This window comes from Aulonocara stuartgranti (assembly GCF_965226115.1).
Source record: "Aulonocara stuartgranti genome assembly, chromosome: 4".
NCBI lineage: Eukaryota > Metazoa > Chordata > Actinopteri > Cichliformes > Cichlidae > Aulonocara > Aulonocara stuartgranti.
This window is the reverse complement of record NC_138942.1, coordinates 25,613,725-25,635,155: the sequence shown is the minus strand read 5'-3', so window position 1 is coordinate 25,635,155 and position 21,431 is coordinate 25,613,725. Positions and strand designations below refer to the sequence as shown.

At 43.7% G+C, this 21,431-nt stretch overlaps 1 protein-coding gene across 4 annotated transcripts in view; it reads right to left on the bottom strand.

Moving 5' to 3' along the window:
• The window catches only part of ep300b (EP300 lysine acetyltransferase b), a 30,691-nt gene extending 9,922 nt beyond the window's left edge, over positions 1–20,769 (bottom strand). The window contains exons 1-23 of one of the 4 annotated variants that reach the window (XM_082529416.1): positions 18,397–20,769; positions 16,227–16,813; positions 15,065–15,244; positions 13,283–13,592; positions 12,726–12,839; positions 12,334–12,576; positions 11,394–11,499; positions 11,169–11,297; positions 10,914–11,031; positions 10,614–10,797; positions 10,318–10,395; positions 9,598–9,677; positions 9,303–9,461; positions 8,691–9,197; positions 8,185–8,424; positions 7,900–8,080; positions 7,202–7,353; positions 5,091–5,330; positions 4,198–4,286; positions 3,030–3,140; positions 1,694–1,750; positions 1,466–1,543; positions 928–995 (exon numbers count right to left, since the gene is read on the bottom strand). In XM_082529416.1, coding sequence (XP_082385542.1) covers positions 928–995; positions 1,466–1,543; positions 1,694–1,750; positions 3,030–3,140; positions 4,198–4,286; positions 5,091–5,330; positions 7,202–7,353; positions 7,900–8,080; positions 8,185–8,424; positions 8,691–9,197; positions 9,303–9,461; positions 9,598–9,677; positions 10,318–10,395; positions 10,614–10,797; positions 10,914–11,031; positions 11,169–11,297; positions 11,394–11,499; positions 12,334–12,576; positions 12,726–12,839; positions 13,283–13,592; positions 15,065–15,244; positions 16,227–16,813; positions 18,397–18,490 — 4,105 coding nt within the window. In that variant the 5' untranslated portion in view covers positions 18,491–20,769. The remainder of the gene's footprint in view (positions 1–927; positions 996–1,465; positions 1,544–1,693; positions 1,751–3,029; positions 3,141–4,197; positions 4,287–5,090; positions 5,331–7,201; positions 7,354–7,899; positions 8,081–8,184; positions 8,425–8,690; positions 9,198–9,302; positions 9,462–9,597; positions 9,678–10,317; positions 10,396–10,613; positions 10,798–10,913; positions 11,032–11,168; positions 11,298–11,393; positions 11,500–12,333; positions 12,577–12,725; positions 12,840–13,282; positions 13,593–15,064; positions 15,245–16,226; positions 16,814–18,396) is intronic. The other 3 variants (XM_082529417.1, XM_082529418.1, XM_082529419.1) reach the window with 3 other exon arrangements.
• Between the last annotated feature and the right edge of the window lie 662 nt (positions 20,770–21,431).

Below are 21,431 nucleotides of genomic sequence, written 5' to 3'. Positions count from 1 at the left end.
GGTTAGGGATGTCCTACTGAGAGCAGCCCCCCCCCCCGGGGGAGACCCAGGACACAATCTCCCTCTTGGTTGGCCTGCGAATGCCTTGGTGATTCCCCAGATAAGCAGGAGGAGGTGGCTGGCAAAAAGGAGGTCTGGCCTTCCTTGCCCCCGAAACTCGATTTCACATAATTGGGATAAAATGGCTCGATGATTTATTGTTTTGTTATTTTAGATTTTAACTGTGTTTCCTAGTTTTAGACTGGTCGGTCAGTCTAATTTTTTGCCCCTCATCTCTAGGTCACACTTTAAATGAGGAAGTAGAGGGTGGCTGATATTGCCTTGAAATTATATCACTATTTCACGACAATAAAGATGAAAAAAAAAATATATATATATACTGAAGGTTTTATTCATGCTTGCGCTTGAAACATATATTAGTGGAAGTAAATCAATCCTTACTGCCGGTGACACAAACCTTATTTGTCTAGATTATTTATCAAGATTGTTTAACAGGTGATGTAGCATAATGTAAACATAAAGACAGTCAACATTGATTTTATTCTGTGGCAAGTTTTGGTACATTTTTTAAATTATATACATTTTTCATTTATCTTCTAAGAGAGGCATTGAATTCATGTGAAGAGAAGATTTGTACATTAGCAGGAATGCACACCAGTGTTATAACAGTGTGAACGCAGTGTTATGTTTATGTGACAGTGCAATAAAAACATTTGTCACTACAATAAATATATAAAAATCAATGACCAATCCTGACACATAATCACAAATCTCAGCACCGATCAAAATAATTGTCCAAGCCAATTTTCTTCTGATTAGTTGCCTCTCTCAAACAGGTGCTTTATTAAAAATATGTGGGTAGGGCGAAGAAGAGAAGCAGAGGTGTAAGGACTAAGCATTAGACGAGCCCAGCTTTATTCCACTTACTTTTGGCGGCGTATTTGTTTTCTTTCCGTGTCTTATTGGCCTTTTTGAGACAGCTGTCACAAACAAATCTGGAAGTGAAAATTCAACGGTTAGATTTGGAGGTTACCATCAGCTCTGTCACAATAATCAGCAGTGACAGTGACAAAGCGGCTCTAATCAAGACATGACTCGGCCTTTCATGCTAGTCCTCCTTTCTTTAAACAACTCTAATGAGTGGGAAATCACTCACATCTCTCAATTAAAAACAGACCACACATGTAGGGAGGTCAATCTTGGAGGAATGAGTCTCTTTGCTACGGGACTGCCGCCACGCTGTCAAGCATTTTTGACACCCCCACCCCGATGTAGCGTTTGAGATTTAAAACCTATTTTAAATCAGCAGCAGCTGGAAAAGTGAATGTCAGACCCAACATTTGTAGTTGGGCATATTAAGTGATTTTAGTTAAAAAAAAGAAAAAAAAGAATGGAGATTATATTCCAGACCCAGTCACGCAGAGAGCGTGTGTGTTCGCGTGTGTGTCTGTGATAGCTGGCTCACCCTGACGGCCATATGGTTTCATTATGGAGGACGCAGATCTGGTGCATTTTACGGCCGCAGTCGATACATTCCACAAGTCTGAGCGGGGAGAGAGCGCGAGGAGACAAAAGACAGACGTTCAAAAGTTAGTACAGTGAAAACATCACACCCGAGGAAATAACCCGCTTGATTCCTCGAGAACCTTTAACACAATAATGGCTCTCAAATGAGTTAAGAAGGGCTACATACAGCTCGGGGTCAAGCGTGTCGTTCTTCTTCCGCTGGAACTGGTCTTTGTTGATGGAGCTGTGGGAAAAATCAGAAAGAACCAGCTGTAATCAACTCAGCCCTCTGCAGACTGCAGGCTGCATTTCCTTCATTCGGAAATGTTTACAACAAATTCAAAATGTGCCCACTGCCTCAACACTTCCCCTCTACATGCTCTCATCCTGATCATCTGTCATGGAAGACAAAGCAATAATAGGAAGCTCTTCTAACCCACAGAGCCGCCACAAACTAATCCTGTGCAGCTCAACACTGTTTAATCCTACAGGACTCACTGTTAATTATCTGGACCATTTTCTCGCTCATTCAACAACTGGGTCAGTAAATATCAGGACTAGAACTTTGTGACTGATTATTCCATTATTCATTTGATCAGTAAAATCTGCAGCCTGTTTCCTAAGCTGCAAGATGCCACTTAGCGAATGTTTTGCCCAGGCTGAGCTCAGTTTACTACCATGTGTGATAAGTGTGTGGCATTGGTTCTCATTTTGGCTAACAGAAAGATTCAGGACGATTATGTTACAGTGATATCAAATACAGACGAGCAACAAATCCACACCTAAGAGAAACACAAAGACTTAAATTATAAAAAGGAAAGAAGTGAAGCTTCTTTCAGCAGATTTTACACCAGAAGCCCTCCCGATCTTGAACTGGAATCTTATGTGTGTTAAGCAAATGAGTGAATCACTACAGTGTGGCGCCACTAATAAAAATGCAATGCTTTTACAACAGTAACATTAATTAAGAAAAAGCAGCTTGAGGAACTAAAAACAAAACAAATAAACAAACAAAACAAAAAACTGCAGCTAAGCTATAGGTGTACACAACAGGAAACATTTGAGTGCCTTTTTTTTGTGCAGGTTTATTTCCAAAGATGTTCCTCTGCGGAGGCATCGCTGCAGAAAAGCTGCTCTGCAGTGTTGGGAGACACTGATGATACCATTTAGAGGACACAAACTAACTTTTAAACTGTATTTTTGATCACTAAATTATATTTTCGTGACGTAATTTAGTGCTGGTCGCTTGCACAATAGTCTTTCACTGCATTCACAACAACCCTATCAAAATCAGTGTGTTGAACTGTGTTTCACTCAGGAGGACAGAAGCATTTCTTCTTAAAAAAAAAAAAAAAAAAACTAAAAAAAAATAAAGTTTCCAATTAGTTTTCAATAAATTCACAAATATATTTGATAGCCTAAAGAAAAGGAGTGGGTTTCAAGCATTACACAAGGACCTCTGAGATGAAGCAAGCTGTCTTGTGTTGTGCGTTGCATGAAGGAGACAATGTGATGGTACTCACGTCTGAGGCTGGGAGGGGTCATCCCCCAGGGAGACACTCTCGCCTTGGATTTCGTTGAAACACTTCTCACAGAAGTGATACCTGTCAGCAAGAAGCCCATATTTTGGTGAACTACACCGTTCGTCATCAGCACAGCCAATCACAGAGAGGGCACGAAGAAGCAGCCGCCAATCAGGGCAGGACAGGCCAGGGGGTGGACACACAGGAGGAGGCAGAGGGCAAGGTAGGTCGTCGCCGGCAGCCAATCGTGATGCAGGGTTTTTGTGTGGGCGGGTGTTTTGATTTTGCGCGTAAATTTCGGAGTGGATGATTGGTCACACCAAAGCAGGCCAATGCAGACATCACAAGCGTTAAAAAAACACAAGGAGGGAGAGAGGGGAAGGAGAAGGGAAGGGAAAAGGGAGGAGGGAGGGAGATGGGGAAAGGGAGGTCAAAATGAATATAAAAAAATAAAAAATAAAAAGCGTGAAATAAAACGTTACAGATCAGACGGAGACGATGAAGGGAGGGACAGAGGGAGGGGTCGAGGAGCATGGAAGGAGAAGGATGTGAACAACAACCAACAGAGGACAGAGAGCCAAGGCAAAGCAAAGATTAGCATCAGACGTTCAGTGATAAACAACAACAACAACATTACAGCAACATGAGAGACCACTAGGAGCTGTGGAGGAGGAAGGGAGTGAGGAGTCTCCATACATGAAAAGGTGGATGAGGAAAAAAATTAATTATTAAATGGTAAAGCAACAGAGACCCATCATCCTTTCTGGTCATTTATAAAGTGGGAACCTTTCTTCTGGTGACGAGCATGACACCACCACCACCTCCTCCCACTCTGCTCATGACGGTACATTTTAGAAAATGTGAAATCAACTTGGTTGTGAGAACAGTGGTGCAACAAATTTAAAAAAAGAGGAACTGTGCAGGACGACGGGAGCCCACTTTATGAATGACAACAACATGGAAATTAAAGTGGTGAAGTATGGAGATGGTGCCAGGGTAACCATTTGAAGCCAAATTAAAACTCATCTGTGATTGAACTGACTGATTGATGCTATGCTGTAGGAAATATCAGTGTGAGGAATACAACACGACACATACGAGGTGATCTCATTGTCACAGCAAAAAAGAAAAAAAGAAATGAGAACCAAGTTCTGCCGACAGCCCTTACCTGTTCTGGTAGCTAAAATAAGCAGCATCACGTTGGATGGTGCATAACTGTTTTCCATAGCAGCATAGCGTTTGGGGGGAAAACTCAAACTGCAATGAGGAGACAAAAAGAAATCTCATATGAATAAATGTTTAAAAACACACACTAACACTAGATGTACCAGGTTTACATAAAGTCACAGACTGTAAAAAAAAAAGAAAAAGAAAAAAAAGAGAAGATGGACTTCGGGGTCTTTGTCTCCAATGGCAACCAGGGGACAACTTATCTGAATTCAAAACTAACTAACACATTACATTTCTTTGCTCCCTTTTCAGCTTCTTCTAATCCTATATCCTAATCCACGCAGTGATGTGGAGGATTTGTCTGAGTGGAGAGAACTAAGGTTATTATAATTAACTAAAACTAAAGTAAAACTAATATTAAGATGTGGAAAAAAAACATTTTAGTTAACCAAAATAACTATAAAAACTAGACTTTAAATAAAATAAAACTGAAACGATTTTGTGAACTTCAAAAACTAAAATTAAAATGCAGGAAAAATCTTTAGTTTTAGTATCTGATAGTTTGGTTACAAAAAAACAAGTATGTGTTTAAAAAGTTGTATTTTTATTGCAATACCTGCCTCTGACATATGCCCTCCATATAGTAATCATTAAAAAGACTAAGGTTAACACTGAACCTAATAAAAACTAAAATGCAACATTTTCAAACAACAAAAACCAAACTGAAATAAGAAAACCCACTCTGGAAACTACCTGAAGCTCAACTAGATTCAAAACAAAAAAGGTTCTATTCAGCAGGTTTGATCTGCAGAAATGGTAGATAAAGTTTTTCACTTATTAGTCTACACCTGCAGACACACAGGAATGATAAAAAACATGGTTCTGCCTCACCTTCCTCCCACAGCAGTACCCCAGGCCCTGCATGACGGGATCAATCTCCGACTCGAACACCTCAGCCAGCTTGGAGCAGTACTTGTAGACGCGGGAGGTTTTGCGGTTGTACAGCCAGGCGTTGTTGAACATCAACCAGATGTCCTCTATATACTGCCACGGCTCCTGGTATTGCCCCGTGTCCAGCTTCCGCTTGATGGTCGACAGGTCCATGGGGTTCTTCACGATGTCAAAGTAGTCCTGGTTTGGAAGGGACGCCGTCCAGGTAAGAATGGCAAGTCAATGTAAAGTTCAGGTAGTTGAGAAAGATTTAGAAGCAGGGAGAAAGGAAAGAGCAGCGAGATGTGGGAGCATTTGATCACCCAAGGGAAGAGTTTGAGAGATGGGGGGAAAAAAAGAGTACGATCAAGGTCATCGTCGTCGTGGTCATCAGGTGAAGGTGCGATGACGGCGTCGCAGTCAACCAGGCGGGACCAGAGTAGGGAGAGAAGAGGGTGCAGGGGGACAATGTTGTTGAGCGCTGTAGAGAAGAAGGTTCGCGTGCAAACAGAGAGACATGACAACTTCTGCCCTCCAGCTCTCTGCCTTGCACCCTACTTTAAAAGTCAAGTCCCTGTCTGTGCTGTCAGCTCATACACCCATTTAAACACTACCTAAAGATGACATATAAACATAATGCAAATGACACCCAGTAATGTGACTGCAAAATTATTATTTATCAATTTGCTTTGGGAAGTATGTTGGCTCATTTTGCCACACAGCCGGGGGGAAAATGAGTCTCTGGGTTGTGATCAGGGTGCAAAACCAAGAAGAATAGAGCAGCGGCAAAAGCAACAAGGCAGACAGAGATAAACTGTTTCTAGCAGCCGAGTGGTCGGCGTCAGCTATGCTAGCAGCACGAGCGGCAATATGTTGGCTGAGTTAAAATCAACAGGGCTGAGGTGAAGCAAGTGAGTGTGAGAGGAGGGACGCCTCTCTGGGTTGTTTTTCTTTTCCTGTCTTAGGCATTCTGCTTCTCCTCAAACTAAAGCACAGTTTGAAAGGCAGAGAGGGGTGTCAGAAGAAAGGAGGTCCATCGGCTCTGAGTGAAAACACTCACAAGAGGAAAAAAAACCTGATAAAAACAAACAAGCAGTGCCTAATTTCTATTACAGGGCCGAATATATATCACAGCAATGTGCTATATTTTGTTTTTTATTAATCCAAACTATTGTAAGTTACATTCCCCCCCCAAAAAAAAGAGCTGAATGGTTATTCAGCAGCAGAAAGTTACATCCCTTGAATGTGGGTGCTCCAGAAGGAGATGTGAGCCAACAGGCTTGCTAATCACTGCTGTTTATTAATGTTCATATTTGCAGTGGGAGGACAGACACAGTTGCTCCGATTCAGAGTAAAAACATCCTGAATCTTATCAAGTAGTCTTCCCTCCAAATTGGACCCACTGAAGGTCACCCACCTCTACACACTGCCCACCTGAACACCGTTACACTACTACTGGTGAGGAACTGAACTAGAAAGCTAGCAATGGGACACTACCACGATGATGATGATGATGATGATAATAATGATATATTTAAAAAAAACATTTTTTGAAGCAATGCAACTTTAAAACTTGATGTCAAATGGCAACAAATTAAAATACATAAATGAAAGCGACTGGCTCGTGAACTGCAAATCATCCAGAGTGTATCCCGTGCAAAGTCTTTATTTTTAGGTACCGGTATGTGTAATATTCTTTCAACCGGTTTTTTTTTCTTATATTATGAAGTTTTTAAATATGGAGTTAAAATACATTTCAGCTGTTAATACCTTTTGATGTTGTTTCATATTAAATTTGCATTCATAAGAGCCACTGCTTTCATTTACAAATGGCAAAAAGTAGCATACAAATACAAACACGTAAACATATGACATGCAGTGGGGGGAAAAAAAAAAAAAAAAAAAAAAACAAAAACCATTGAGGTAGGAGTACAAAGTAAAATTAAAGTGTGGGAAAAAAAAATACGAAAAGTATGAGAAAGAAAAATATTTAAGATGGAAGAAACAAAAACAAAAATAAGCTAAATTTTGAGAGGAGTTGAAGCAAAATGGCAGCCAGTGCAGTCCCTTACCAGGTTAGTTTTGTTACTAGTTCGAATACGTACGGGTATTCCCAGTAACTGGGGGTCCACCGGCTGACGGAAGGGAAGGGACTCCGGGTCCTGCCGGTACAGAGATTCCAGGGTGGGCATCAGAGCCTGACGCAGCTCCTCGGGCTTAAAAACTGGAAAAGGAGAATCAGTCAGGGAGTGGATCAGGGAGCGGTCAGTAACCCCCCCCCCCCCAACTGCATTATTAAAAGAGGACGTCTTGTGCTCATTTCCAGCTCTGTGTGTTTATTCTTTAATTTATTCATTGTTCATTTTCTTTCTGTCTGATTTTTTTTTTGGGGGGGGGGCAATATTTCCTAAAAAGGGGGGGAAAGAACAGAACCACAATAATTCAGGAATAATGGGTGCAGGCTTAAGCAACAGCTTGCGTGAGCCTACCACTCATACATAATGCAATGTTTTGCATATTATTCTGTGGTATGATGCACAACACTGTTAATAAGCTACGACAGCCTTCGCTACTTCACATTCACAGGCCAGCACTGTCAGAAACAATGATAAAGTTCACAGAAGTTCATCTTTCTCGAGTAGATTCATGTGATTTCAACTTATTTCTCTATGACAGTGCTTCACATGAGTCACAGTTTGTGGTTACACAGCTGTCACTGTGGAGATGCTACAGCTGTTAATCACTAACAAAGACAACAGTGGACGCTTACTTTTCTTCTTGCTCTGAGTGTTAGCTGGGGAGCTGTTGGTGGCTGCTGACCCTGACCCTTCCTCTTTCTTCACTTCTGGCTTCTTGTCTTCACTTGTCGCTACTGACGATGACACACAAGATGAAGACGTGTCCATGGGCTCTCCTTTACACCCGTCTCCTGATGGCTTCTCTTTCTTTATCTGAGAGAAAGGTTTGTGTGTCAGTTAACAAATTTCTTTATCAGAATGAAGACTAAAAGAAGACTAAAATAAAACATCAGGAAGTTCATTTTGAAGAGCCTCACCTCTGGTTTCTCCTCCATCTTCACATCAGCTTGACCCTTTCCCATCTTCCCCTTGCCATCTCCTTGAGCATCGGCTCCTTCGTCGTCCTCTTCTTGTTTCTTCACCTCCATTTTCACATCTTCCTGGCTGGGAGCAGGGCCGTTGGCTGAAGCGAGCTGAGAGGTGGGATCAGTGCTGCTGGTGACTGATGCTGGAGAGCAAACCTGACCATCTGCTGTCAGAGAAGGCTTCGCAGATAGCTGAGGCAGAGCAGGCAGAGATGGAGTGAGGTTTAGAAAAGGCAAGTTAGAAATCACAAACGGGACACGTGCCATGTTATGTTGGGTTTACACAGTCATCTGCTAAAACTAAACATGATGATTTTTTTCCCATATTTCCTGTGAGTACAAAAAAATAAGAGTCAGATAGGGAACCAATTCAAAACGAAAGGCTCACAAAACTTAGTCTTAGGGAAAGAATGTGGAGTAAGAGCAGACAAAATAAAGAAAGACTCTAATCTGCTCACCGGGGTCTGTGGCTGCTGTGATGGCACGTGAGCATTCTGATTCAGCACTGAAGAAGTCTGATTTGTTTGAGGGCCCGAGGAGGCCATGTCCCCAAGTGTCTGCTGTTGAAGGTGATTAGCTTTCTCAGAGTTCATCGTGTGCACTGATGGCTGCGGCTGCGGCTGCGGGGCTTGCTGTTGCTGCTGCTGAGGGTGCTGGGGATGGGGCAGCTGGGGTGTGCTGGGGGTCTGCGGCTGCGGGGTCTGACAACCAGGTAACCTCGGGGGTGTCTGATGGGGTTGAGGTGTTAAGCTGCGTGCTGGTGACGGGGAGTTTGTTCGCATAGGCGGACAATGAGGGAAAGCGTTGGACTGGTTGGAGGATGGAGGCAGGTTAGGCAGAGACCCAGTGCCACCAGCATTCACAGACCCCATAGAGCCTACGGGGGCTCCGGAGCCTGGAACAGAAGGGGCGGACTGGGGAGCGGGGCTGCTGGCTGGGTGGGATGGCGGTGTTGACATCTGGTTCTGATGCAGAGAGTAGGACACAGGATAATGTTTAGTCATCCTCTTTGAAACTTTATCATTCTAAACTTGTTACAAAGTAATGTCACTCTTCAACTCAGTCCTTACCGCATGCACAGCATTCTGTGTTCCTGACTGATTCATACCAACGGCACCAGCACCAGGACCAAGTCCTGGACTGGACCCAGGAAACTGGCCTGGAGGGAGGTACTGGTTCTGTAACGGTGTGGCGTTAGGCTGACTCATCCTCGTTGTTCCTATACCCATCTGGAAACAAAACAAGTCACGTAAAGTCTCATGTAAGCTCTTCTACTGCAGTTAGAGCTTTTCACAGCACATGAGTCAATAAATGGTATTCATATGAACCCAAAGTAATGACAGAGAATGCAACAGTGATGCCAACCTGGTTCAGCGGAGCAAGAGGAGGCGTCAACCTCTGACCCATCGACTGCATCCCACCTATCTGACCAAACTGGTTCATTCCTAAAAAAAAAAAAAAAAAAAAAAAAAAAAGGACAAAATCGAGGCATGTGAAAACACTTTTCACTGGGCATTGCTGTAACTTGCACTGTTTGGATTATGCAGACATATTAAAGAAAGTGATATAAAGAGTAAGTATTTCCTGGTCGTGGCAGCGTGTAATCTCATTTAAATTTGGCTCAAACTTTTTCTGAAGATGTTTAAGCCTTGGTTCACAAAGATTAGAGTGATAACCATATTAATAATATAGATTATCAGCAGTTTATATAAGGACATTTTTTTTGGTAGAAAGTTTGAATTAACAAAAATAAAAAGCTACAGACTTTGCTTAACAAGATTTAACATAAACTGCTGGCAAAAAAAAAAAAATGGCAAAAATGAAAACCACAAACAAAATTCGGCTCACCTCTGATGATTTGGGATGGCAGCAGAGAGAAAGAAATAAATATCTGCACATAATTTGGGTGAACCAACCCTCTAATGTAGCTCTCTGCTAAACATTTCCACAATGGGGGAAAAGCCATATCTACTTCCTGATTTCTAAATTTTTTAAATACTGGTCTAGAACTCCTGTCTAAAATAAATACAGTATATGACATTTACTCAAGAATCCATTGATTTTAAGTCATTTATACTTGTGTACCTGCTGGATTCTGCATCCTGTTGACCATCTGATTGGGGCCGGGTGGTCTGACCATGGATGGATCAACGTGAGGCCCATCTGACAGAGCAATAACGAGGAATCAAAGTGAGCTCCTTGTCTACTTCAAAATTACACCTTTGCCTCTGGACTACATTTCATTTTTGAGAAGGAAATTTTGTGTTTTGTATCTTGTACCAGGCAAAGATGTGACTGGTGGCAATCAGTTTGATTATTTGTATGCCAGCAGTATTTGTAGACGAGTGTCTGACTGAGGTAATAACATAATGTTTACTCACTAGGTGGTTGCCCCGGCGGCATGGGAGGTTGTCCCATGCCAGGAGGCCCCTGTGGGAGGCCCGCAGAGGGTATGCCAGGCTGGCCAGGCATGATGCCCTGCTTCTGGAGCCGCGTCCTTCTCTTCTCTTCCAGCTCTTTTTGGATTTTGTAGATCTTCTCTGCCAGCAGGTGGTAGTACTCCGCCTAGAAGAGTCGCAGCAAGCGGATTTTACAGGATAAATCCCAACAGCACATAACACTAATGTATGTAAAGTTATTTTTTCTATATCTGCCAACTAATAGTCACACTGGATTCTTACCCTGCTGTTGGCTGACTCATACATATCCCCCTCTACTTTTCGAGCGTAAGCCACCAGATTATCCATCCGCCGGTCCTTCAGTGCAGCTGGGTCAGGAGTGGGGAAGATGGCCTGCACACTGTTCAGATACACACACACACGAATAGGAAAAATGTGCATCTACAATTACGTTTACACCGACTGTTGGAAATAACTTGTTTATTCATTTCATTGCCTCTGTTCTGTTGGAACGTTTGCAGGACACGACAGACTCACAGCTTGTGGACAAGGTGGTTGCGGAGGTCTTGTGTGATGTCTTCATGCCAAGACTTCCTCATGCCTCCAGCAGAAGGTGAAGTAGCCGTGGGCAAGGAACCAAGGCTCCCCACACCATCATTCATCAGACTGAGAGAAATGACAGATGAGTTAGTTAAGGTCTCAGCCAGCGCAACCCGAATGAAAAAGTAGTAAATAGATGTGGCCAATGAAAGGCAGTCTGACCTCTGCGCGTTCATACAGTTGTGCAACATGGCATCTGGCAGTAGCGAGGAATGCTGGTTGGAGGTCTGCACCCCAACTCCACCGTTCACTCCCATAGAGTTTCCCCCTGGAAAGAGAGGGTTTTGGAGTTAGAATAGAAAATAGGAAGTAGACTAGTGTTTACCTTAGATTTTAGAGTGTACTCACACTACACTGTCTATATCGTGCCCTATCACATTTGTCTGATAAAGCCAGGTTGGTCTGACTAGTGCGATCACTGCGCACCGATCCCAGTACACGGTTCAGTTGGACCCATATATGGTACGCATCTGGTGTGATCGCTAACCACGCCAAAGCATAAAAACGTCACGTTTTTACAATGACAGCTGGCACCATGGAAATCACTGTTAAATAATTAGCAAACCTTTAAGGCACGTGAAAAGACCGTTTCTCACCGTTTATAAAAACGTCTCAGCTTGAGCCACAAAAATCACATTGTGCTCTAAAAAAAAACACTCCTTGAAAGTATGTATGTGAGTGAGTGAGTGAGTGAGTGAGTGAGTGAGTGAGTGGAGCCGAGATGCCCAGACAAACTGAAGTGTACTTGGGTCTGGATTGTTAAGTACAGTGTGAATATAGGCGGGGAAGAAATACAAACGATGTTAGCATAGACTGTTGCATTCAGCGTCACTGAAATGTAAATTAAACTTCAGTGGAGAACTGTAAAAGATTAAGGAAGAACTAAAGAACACTCAGCATTCACCAAAGACTTGTAAAGTTACATGTTTAGGCCTCTTTCATAACACCTGAGGCAGCGCCAGCAACTGATGAGAAGTTCTGAACAACTTTAAACAGCTCATTCGAAGTTTCCGAAAAGCTCTACTTAAACATTACAGGGCTGCTTAAGTTGTTCCCCAAAGGTTAAGGACATCATATTCCTAGCAGGTTTCTATATACTAACCCATGCTGTTTACAGTCCTAATCCCGGGCTGTCCCTGCAGCCCCTGGTTTGGCACGCTGGCCTGTGACGGCTGCTGTGGCATCTGGTTGCCCTGGTAAGTGAGGCCCAGTGCAGCATAGGCTCTCTCTATGGAGCTGGGGTCGATCTGGTTGGGAGGGTTCAGGTTCGGTGCGTTGGACTGTCCTCCTGGCACACCTGAACCCAAGGAGTTCACTAAACCCACCCCAGCACTGTTGCCCAGAGCTGTGGCAACAGGAGAAAGAAACAGAGGTAACGAGAGATGAGTATCGTGAATTCTAGCCCACTGTGATGCACTTTATTGTTTAAATTAGAAATAATAATTAATTAAGGAATTAATGTGCAGATACAGCCAAAGTCTGAAAAGGACTCACGCTGCTGATTCCTCTTGTCCCCAGCATTTTTCAGTGGCAGACAGACAGGACAGTCGTGTCGTGTGCAGTTCTTCCAATGAGAAATGATCTGTCTGGATGAGGCACAGTGCGCCACTGGAGGAGAAGACAAGAGTGAGGAAATGTTTTAGAAAAGGAAATAAAAGATGAAGAGTAAAAAAGATGGGAGAGCAAGTGGAGGGAAACGGTGTGTGAAGAGTGAAGGCAAGAGATGATTAACATGACAAGGATGAACAAAAAAGCAAAATAAGAGCCAAAAGGTAATAACTTATTATATGAGTCACTCAGTAAAACAAAACTACGTCCAGATGGAGACTCGGTGAGACAAGGAGAGGAATTACAGTAAAACAGCCAGCTGAAGAGAAAATAACTCATCCTGATAGAGAAAAACTGGGAGGCAAACCAACAGGGATTAAAAGAAAATATGTAAAAGAACAAGAGAAGGGGAAAAAAGTGTTGCAGATGCATGACACCATCGTGTTTATGAGATAAACCACACACCATATAAACTAGCCATCGGTGTAATTCAGCAGACTCACCCTGGCAGGACTTGCCAAGCTGGCAATGAGTCATGTGGTTCAGCACGTTCTTCATGGTGCGACAGTGAGGCAGGTTGCACTGTCGTACCTCTCCGTTGGCCTGCTCCCTCCGCTGGCATTTGTGCGCGTGCAGCAAGAGGACCAACTGCTGTTGAATCAGCTTCCGCTTCTCGGGGTCTGCAGTAGGAGGTGTGGCGCCGGGTCCCGCCCCCACAGCATTGAGTCCAACCTGCACCCCTCCCACTGCTGCTGCTGCCCCGCTGACCGACACACCGCCAACTGGTCCAGGCTGCTGCTGCTGAGGAGTCGTCTTAGGATGGAGAGTAGAAAAGAGGCACAGGCCACATTAGAAAGATTATCCACCACAAAATGATCACTTTCAGTAACCAATCTTATAACAGTTGAGCACCTAGCAGCTAAAGATCCATGCTGCAAGAAGTCTCCGAGCATGGATCTTTGAAACTGCCGTTTTTGCCATAAGTTTCAGAAGTTTAATACACTCGGTAAGATCAGGTACTTGATTCAACAATCAGTAAACTAATATGGGAAGAAATGAGGAAAAAGTCTACTTCTGAATAATGCTTTCAGCTATTTAATAATTAAATACAGCAGAAGAATCTAAAGCACGAACGAGCCTGCTGAAAAGCACAAAAAAGGCCAGTTTTTAATTAGAGCCAAATGGTATACAGCATAATAAGTAACTCTGTAATGTAACCGCAGCAGAGCAGGTGACAGCGCCCAGCTGACTTCTGATCATCTCTCTTGGCTAATGATAATCAGTGCAGAACATCCACCTGCTCATTTAATTGGAAATGTGAATGAACTCAAAAATTGGGGGCAGCTCTTACACTCAAACACACAGACTAAGTTAACAACCTGCAGTGAGTCACTGCTATCTGACACTACACTCCTGAGGCTTTTGGTTGATCTTTATGATGATTCATCTCTGTGAGATAGGTGGGATTATTATAAAGGTGATCTGAGCTACTTATTTACCAAAAACTCCCTCCACCACAACTGTGTTCATTAAGATAACACGGGACACAGTTATTTAGCAGAGGCAGCCCATCTTTTCTAAAGAGGTAATGACAAAACAAAAACAAACTGGAAGTCATCAATGAGACCTACAAGCTGACTGAAGCCAAGTGTGGAGACTGAGTGCTGAGATCGAGTCAGAAATATGACCCCATCCCAGTCTAACAACGCACCAACAAAAATGGGAAAAAATGACATTCAAAACTTTTAAACCCCCATTATTATTATATTATTATTATATACATCTGGACACTGCCTTTCTGAGTAATTAAAGGCACAAAATAAAACAAATTCCCATCTGGCTCTCAAACTGATCTAGTTTATAAGACACATCATCTAATCGCCTCTGATAGGATGTGTTGCAAATGGCAAATCTCAAAAGCTGTGCAATCATATATAGCAATGTAAAGTTATTGAAGCAGATCTGTAAAGAATAAGGTAAAAAGTTTAAGCTCTCTGGCGTCTACTTTTCCACCTCCATACATTTGCCAGTTGTCAATATTGGAGGGAAAAAAGCACCGGAGGCAACGATAGTTGGTTTTCAGCCTTTCAAAGGATATATTTAATACAGTAAGGATGACTGTGAAATACCCTCAACACTTTTTCTTCCAATCTGAATCTCATTCAATATTTGGTTTTACTTTGAGTCATTCAGAGTTAAAATGTGTGTTTAATTTGCAGTAAGGGCCAAAAGGCTCCTATATGGGCTACAGAGTTTTAAACAGAAGAAAAACCAACAAATCCTACCATCCCAGACATGCCTTGACCCGCTGGTGTCTTCTTCTCCATGCTAAACTGGGCAGCCATATTGCTGGGGAGGCCTGCTTTATTCTGGAGCTGTGGGCCCAGCCCTGCTCCAGGCATCCCCTGGCCAGGGGTCTGGCCGTACGGACCGCCATAGGGGCCCGCGTTGGCCATCATATTCATCTGGAGAGCGGTGGAGAAAAGGGTGAGGGGGTTTAAAATGAAAAGAGGGGGAGGAGGAGACAAGACAATGTAAGAAAGAAGTGTGATAATAAACAGTTTAAAAGGTTACTTTACTTTTCACAACATGTACTATAACCAGACAATCAACACATTTAGTCACCTTTTAAATAACATGACTGTCTGGTTACTGTACTTCACCTCCCTCTCCAAAATAAACTTACGACACAGACATGATTTATTGCCACCTCTTCGACTTGGAAAACAATTTCAGTATCAGCGATGGTCTTCAACATCTGGCCAAACTATTCTCTTATCACAGCAGCAAATCACGGCCTAAACTTCAGTGAGAGTGAGCCTTTAGTACCAGCACTGTGAGGTGGGTGGTAACCTGCTGCCATGTGTAAGTGTCTAATTGAACTGCTGATCCCTACTTACAAGCTCAGAGAGAAAATAAAGCAATTTACTGGGTTTAACAGTGCGATTTCAAACAAAGCTGCAGGCCTGTTACTCTTGAGAAAAAGTCCCAGAGACGCAAACTAACGCAAAGAAGTAATCCTTGTTTAAAACCATTTAACCGTCTTTTCCGATAACGTCTTTACGCCTCTAGAATAAAAATCACAATCATCATGTGGCTAACAAGTCACCAGCAAGTGGGTTAACCATCGATACCACAGAGTAAACTGTGATGCAGCTGTACATCCAACATGTAACCGCATTTCTATCTGCACCTGTGCTGGAGATGAGTAGTTTTATCCGAGTGGCAAGTGCACAGCTTCATCTGCCTACAGCTTTCCATGCTCTAATCAGACATATACCTCCAGGCTTCAGCAGTAATTTCAAACTTTCATATTTTATATCCATGTGAGGAATTGAACTCTGACAGGTACATCCCAAAACTGTTTAACCTGCCAGTTTGACCAGTTCAATCTCTTTGAAAAATAGTATTTTAAACACAAATGAGACTTGCTTTGAGTCTGCCTACCTTGTTCAGTGCTCCAGGCTGCTGTGGTCTCATCCCTGCCTGACTCCCGGCTCCCATTTGCTGACCGCCTTGCTGCTGATGTTGTAGGCCATCTGGCAAAAGATTACTGTTGCTTCCCATGCCAGCACTGCCGGGGTAGCCCATTCTAGGTGAGCCATTAACAACCTGGCCCCCCATCAGCCCCTGCTGAGGCTGCTGTCCACCATTACCCTTCTGGGCTCCCACCATAGCTGCTGCCCGATTGTGCGCTCCAACCATGCCGACCTGCTGCATTAATCCAGCTTGCTGCGGCTGGCTCTGGGGAGGCATGCCTTGAGGTCCTCCAGGGGCAACGCTGACACCCCCCATCATCCCCATGGATGCCCCAGATGGCGTGCTATTAGAAGTGGGGCCACCCTGCTGTGGTGCTGCTACTGCGCGCAGGAGCTCAGACAGCTGCTGGTGTTTTGCAGCTGCATCCTGACCACCTCCTCCTCCGAGGCTGCTGTGGAGTTGACTGGCATCCCCTCCGTTAGTCAATCCCAATTCCGAAGAACTGATGAGCTCGTCTGGGAGGTCATGCTCCAGTTCAAAGAGTGAACCGAAATCTAGGCATACAGGAGGAAAAACAGAATTATTACCAGCCAGAAAACTAGAGATTTTGTTAACAGGGTTTTTGTGTTTTGTTTTTAATAATCAACTATTAGAGTGTATAGGCAGGAAACAAGACCAGCACTAGCTGCCTCTCACAGCCTGGACCTCTCCCCAGAGCCCCAGTTTGTGGTTTGTGGGATGCCACACATGGAGTCGGGACAAGGCGAGAAGCCGCAGAGGTAAACAGTGCAGCACCTTGGAAGGTGTGTGAATTTGAACTGCAGTTCTATGGTTCAGAGGAACAAACTGCAGAGACGTGGAGGAAGTCATATCTACTGCAACAGGAGGCACATTAAAATCATAACCTGTTTTTAAGTAGAACTTTCATTTAAAAGTGACAAGAGCATTACCTACATTTTTATGGTAGTTTATGAGCTGTTGGCACCTCACTAAACTTGAAATTCCCAAAATGACTTCTCACTTTTTGGATCAAATACTTCCAAAGATGTATTTGCACTAACAGATCCAACTTCACATACGAGGTGATACACGTCCAGTTGCTCTGCCTGCGACACGCTTTGTTGTTATTATATAGAAAAAAGTGAGCTGCACCAAGTGCGGCGCAGCGTCGCCGTGTAGCCAAACAATGGGGACAGAGAACCAGAATGGGCTCTGATAGTACGACCAAAGAGCTAAAAGGAAAAAGGCCTCTGAACAAAGGGCACCAAAGAAGATATGTCAAAGTCTGTGGCTTGCTTACTGTTTCGTTTAAACCCGGCATCAGTGAGAAAATTAACAAAGCTGTAACTTCTGCGGGACAAGGACGCTCTGCCTAACTTATTCAAGTCGAACAATAGCTAGCTTGTATATAACAATAGTTTATTAAAAACCCAGTATGCTTAGCGCTAAAGACACAATAATCATACCGCAAATGGTATTTCTCTCTCTAGAGTCACTGGTTATCGACTGATACTCAAAAAGACTTGTTTCATTGAGGTTTTTGTCTTTGCTAACCAGATGCAGGGCTCAGTTGAGCCGGTCTGGTGGGTTTATCTGCCTAGCTACTAGCTAGCTGCTCGGCTACCCTCACTTTCTCTTAAAGCTGCCTCGGAAAAACCCTATCTTTCTCTAGTTTTTATCGGGATATCCAAGAAGCCTGGTGCTTAATGTGTCGGCACTTTAATTCTTCAAACTACTCAATTCAAAACTACCTCTACAACTTGAAGCAAACCGGGCTGACTCGCCTCTTCCATTGTTTGGAGGTGGACCCTAATAGTTGCTGCTAGCTAGCCTGTTGAGGCTAACGCATCAAAACACAAGTGCTGGAAAAGTTGTTCCTGTCGCCACAACTATTACCATGTTCCCCGATTAGCGGCCAAAAACTCTCGGATTAAGACTTTAAAAAATAAACAAACAAACAAACTCCCCAAGACAACAACATGTTGCTGTTCGCAAGCAGCAACTTTTGAGCATGTCAGTCAAAGCAACTAATGCAACTCTGCAGGGACTCCGAAAACTGACCGGCAATTTACACACACCTCACAGTGAAGCTGGTTTATATTTTATCCAGCCTTAATAATGCATGCCAAATAGTTACCATTTCCATCACTGGCAGACACCGAGAGAGCAGGAGAGGACAGCTTGGGCCTCTTGGCTGAAGGCGGGCCGGACTCCAGAACATTATCGGCCATATTTTTTTGGAAGAATTAAAAATAAAACGCTTTAGATCCACGGAGGGCAAATGCAATCCCCCACCCCCTTTATTTGCGTCTCCCAGTCCTTTTAAGCAACCTTTCTGATCGTTCCCCCACCGCTCGGGGGGGACGGTAGGGGAGAGAGGCACAGCAGTGTTGAGTTCTTTCAGTTCTCCCCTCTCGTTTTTATTCCTCTGCAGATATCAGTCCCCCTCCCCAGTCGGAGATTTTGTTTCTTCACAGATTTGAGCAGCAGCAGCAGGAGGAGGAGGCGGCGGCGGAGGTGGGAAGGTGGAGTCGGCAAAAAAGGCAAGCGTGCGGCCCTCTGACAACCTCATGTAGCCTCTTCTGCGACACAAAACCCGTCCCAAGATCTGTCCTCCAGGCTGTACTCAGTCCTGCCCGGCATAGTCGGCGGAGAAAATCTCCGTTTCAAATCCGAATCGCTCCAAGCCGGGTGAGGGGGGTGGAGAGCAATTTGTCAGGGCACAAAAAAGACAACTGCGATCCAGCAAACAGAAGCCAGGAGTTGTTTTTTTCCTCCTTTCTTTCAGTCTCCTGTGTTAACTCCAGGAGCCAAGCTCTCTCATGCAACAGATTTCTCTCCTCCTCTCTGATCGGACCTCTCTCAGTGCCACCGATTTCCCTCAGAAGTAAAACGAGGCAGTGGACACGGTTAAAGTTGCACTACAAACAACCTGCACCAGTTTTAAAGTAGCTGAAGAAATTAGTCAGCTGCACAGAGAGGACGACGCGCCGGGCTTACGGTTTCTCGGGTAAAAAATAAGTCTATCGCGGCTGTATATGTCTCACTACATATAACCCAATGATAGAATTCGTTGTGTTCTGCATGTACATGCCGACTTGTTTGTGCACTTAAGTGTTTGACCATGCAAAAGGCACTGTAGTCAGAAAGAACAGGACTCGTATTGCACGTAGTGGTTGTTGCAACCCGCTTGCGCGAGATGTCTTGCAGTCAGCACGGCTGCAAACAGAAGATCTTCAAGACCAAAAAAGAAGGGGAAAAAAAATCACAGTTCTTGTGCAATCTCCCACATGCACACTTTATCTCTCCGTACACTTCCCGAGGACGATTACAGCGCAAATTTCCTATCAGCGGGCAGTCAGATTGATCCAATCAGTATTTTTCCTCTCTTGCAGAGGACGGTCTGTTGGGTTACTTATCTTGTGCTCCACAAGAGGTTCCTCTCCTGGTATTTAAAAAAAACACTTTAGAGGAAAAAACCTCAGATTAAGTCACAAATATCGTCGCTTTTAAGGATGTCTTGGCCACGCGTGGAGGAGGAAAAAAGAAAGAAAAGCTCTGAAGCAAAAGCAGAGGATCAACGGCGACTGGAGAAAAATTGATCAAAATCTGACGGCTATTTCGGAAGCGGAAAGCTTCAGATCGGCACAATTATGTTGACACCCCCTCCTCCTTGAAATATTTTTGGCTGACAAAATCCTCTCATTGACTCTTTGTGATGGTGAATGCTCCCCCTCCGCGTTGATCCTGGCAGTTTTCCCCCCCTTCTCTTTAAACCCGTCTTTCTTTCCACCTCTCTCTTCTGCCCGGCAGCAATTTATTTATATAATTGTCTATGCGGGCTCTCTCCTTCCTCCGCGACGGACACATTATGATTTTTCATGTTGATGTTTTCCCTCCTCTCTTTTTTTGGCAGGTTTTTCCCCCCCTCGTTATGAGACACCGTCCTCTTCCGCCTCTCCTCCCCGTCTCCGCTCCGCAAACACCCCCTTCCTAGGATTTTTTCGGAGTATTTCCTTCTCATGCATACATATACACATATATATGTCACCGACTCGGTTTTCCCCCCACTGACGTCTTATCGGTTTTCGTGACGCTTTTTCTCCCCGGATAGCACGGACAGGATTCGGGCACTCTTTCGTCCCCCGGCAGTTCCCGGAGCGGCTGTCGTGGGTCGCGGAGTCGCTCCTTCTCTCGGTTATCTCCTTCTGTTTCTGACGGTCTGTCCGCACAAACAAAATGGCGGCTTGTTGTTTCTACTCCTCTGATACGGGGGGAGGGTTTGAGGTACAGCAACATTAGGCGTGAAAGGGGGGAGGAGGGAGCGCGCGACGACGGGAAGAAGAGGTTGTCTTCGTAAATGTTCGGGAGTGTCCGGAAACCGGTTCTGGGCTCTTTTTTTTCTCATTTTTTTTCCCTTTTTTCTGAGGATTTTTGCCGAGTTCAATCTGCAGAGGACAGTGGCGCTCCACTTTTATCTCAGTCAAATACAGCGGCTTTCACTACAGCGAAAGTGGAGAGCGACTTATTTGACAATAATATTGAAAAGTACAGTTTTTAAACAGGGGTGCGTCCAGAATTTTTTGGTGGCCATATAGGGGCCGCTAAAAATATTGGGGTGGCACACCAAAAACAGAATTTCCAGTTTTATTGTGCTGTTGTCAAATATAGGTTACTTGAAAAACATGGCAACAAAAAGAGAAAATTCATTATATGCCTACTTAATTTCCTGCTATTATTGTTGATATCACTGAAAATAGGTACATAGATAAGATTTCAAAATCTTATCTGGTTTCATCCTGAGAGGAGAACAGAACAAAAGGCAGGCAATGGGATCCAAAGAAGAGCTTTGAATGTCCTTTAAGAAGCTTGGAGAAGTATTTCTGAAGACTACTTAAAGAAATGACAAGAAAGCTGCCTCAAAGTGATTAGACTTTGAGGTCGTACCGTATATTGATTTTCAAGCTCATTAGAATCACAGACATCCTGTTTTTGCCTTATATATTGTTTTTACATGTACGTTTGCACATGTTTCAATAAATTCCCGCACTTATTTCCCATTTTTCTAAGCAAAAGAATATAAGGGGCGGCTAACATTTACACATTAGTGTTTAATGAAATATTCTAAAATAACTTTGATTCTATCCCCAAAAGTTGATTCTGTTCATCTGG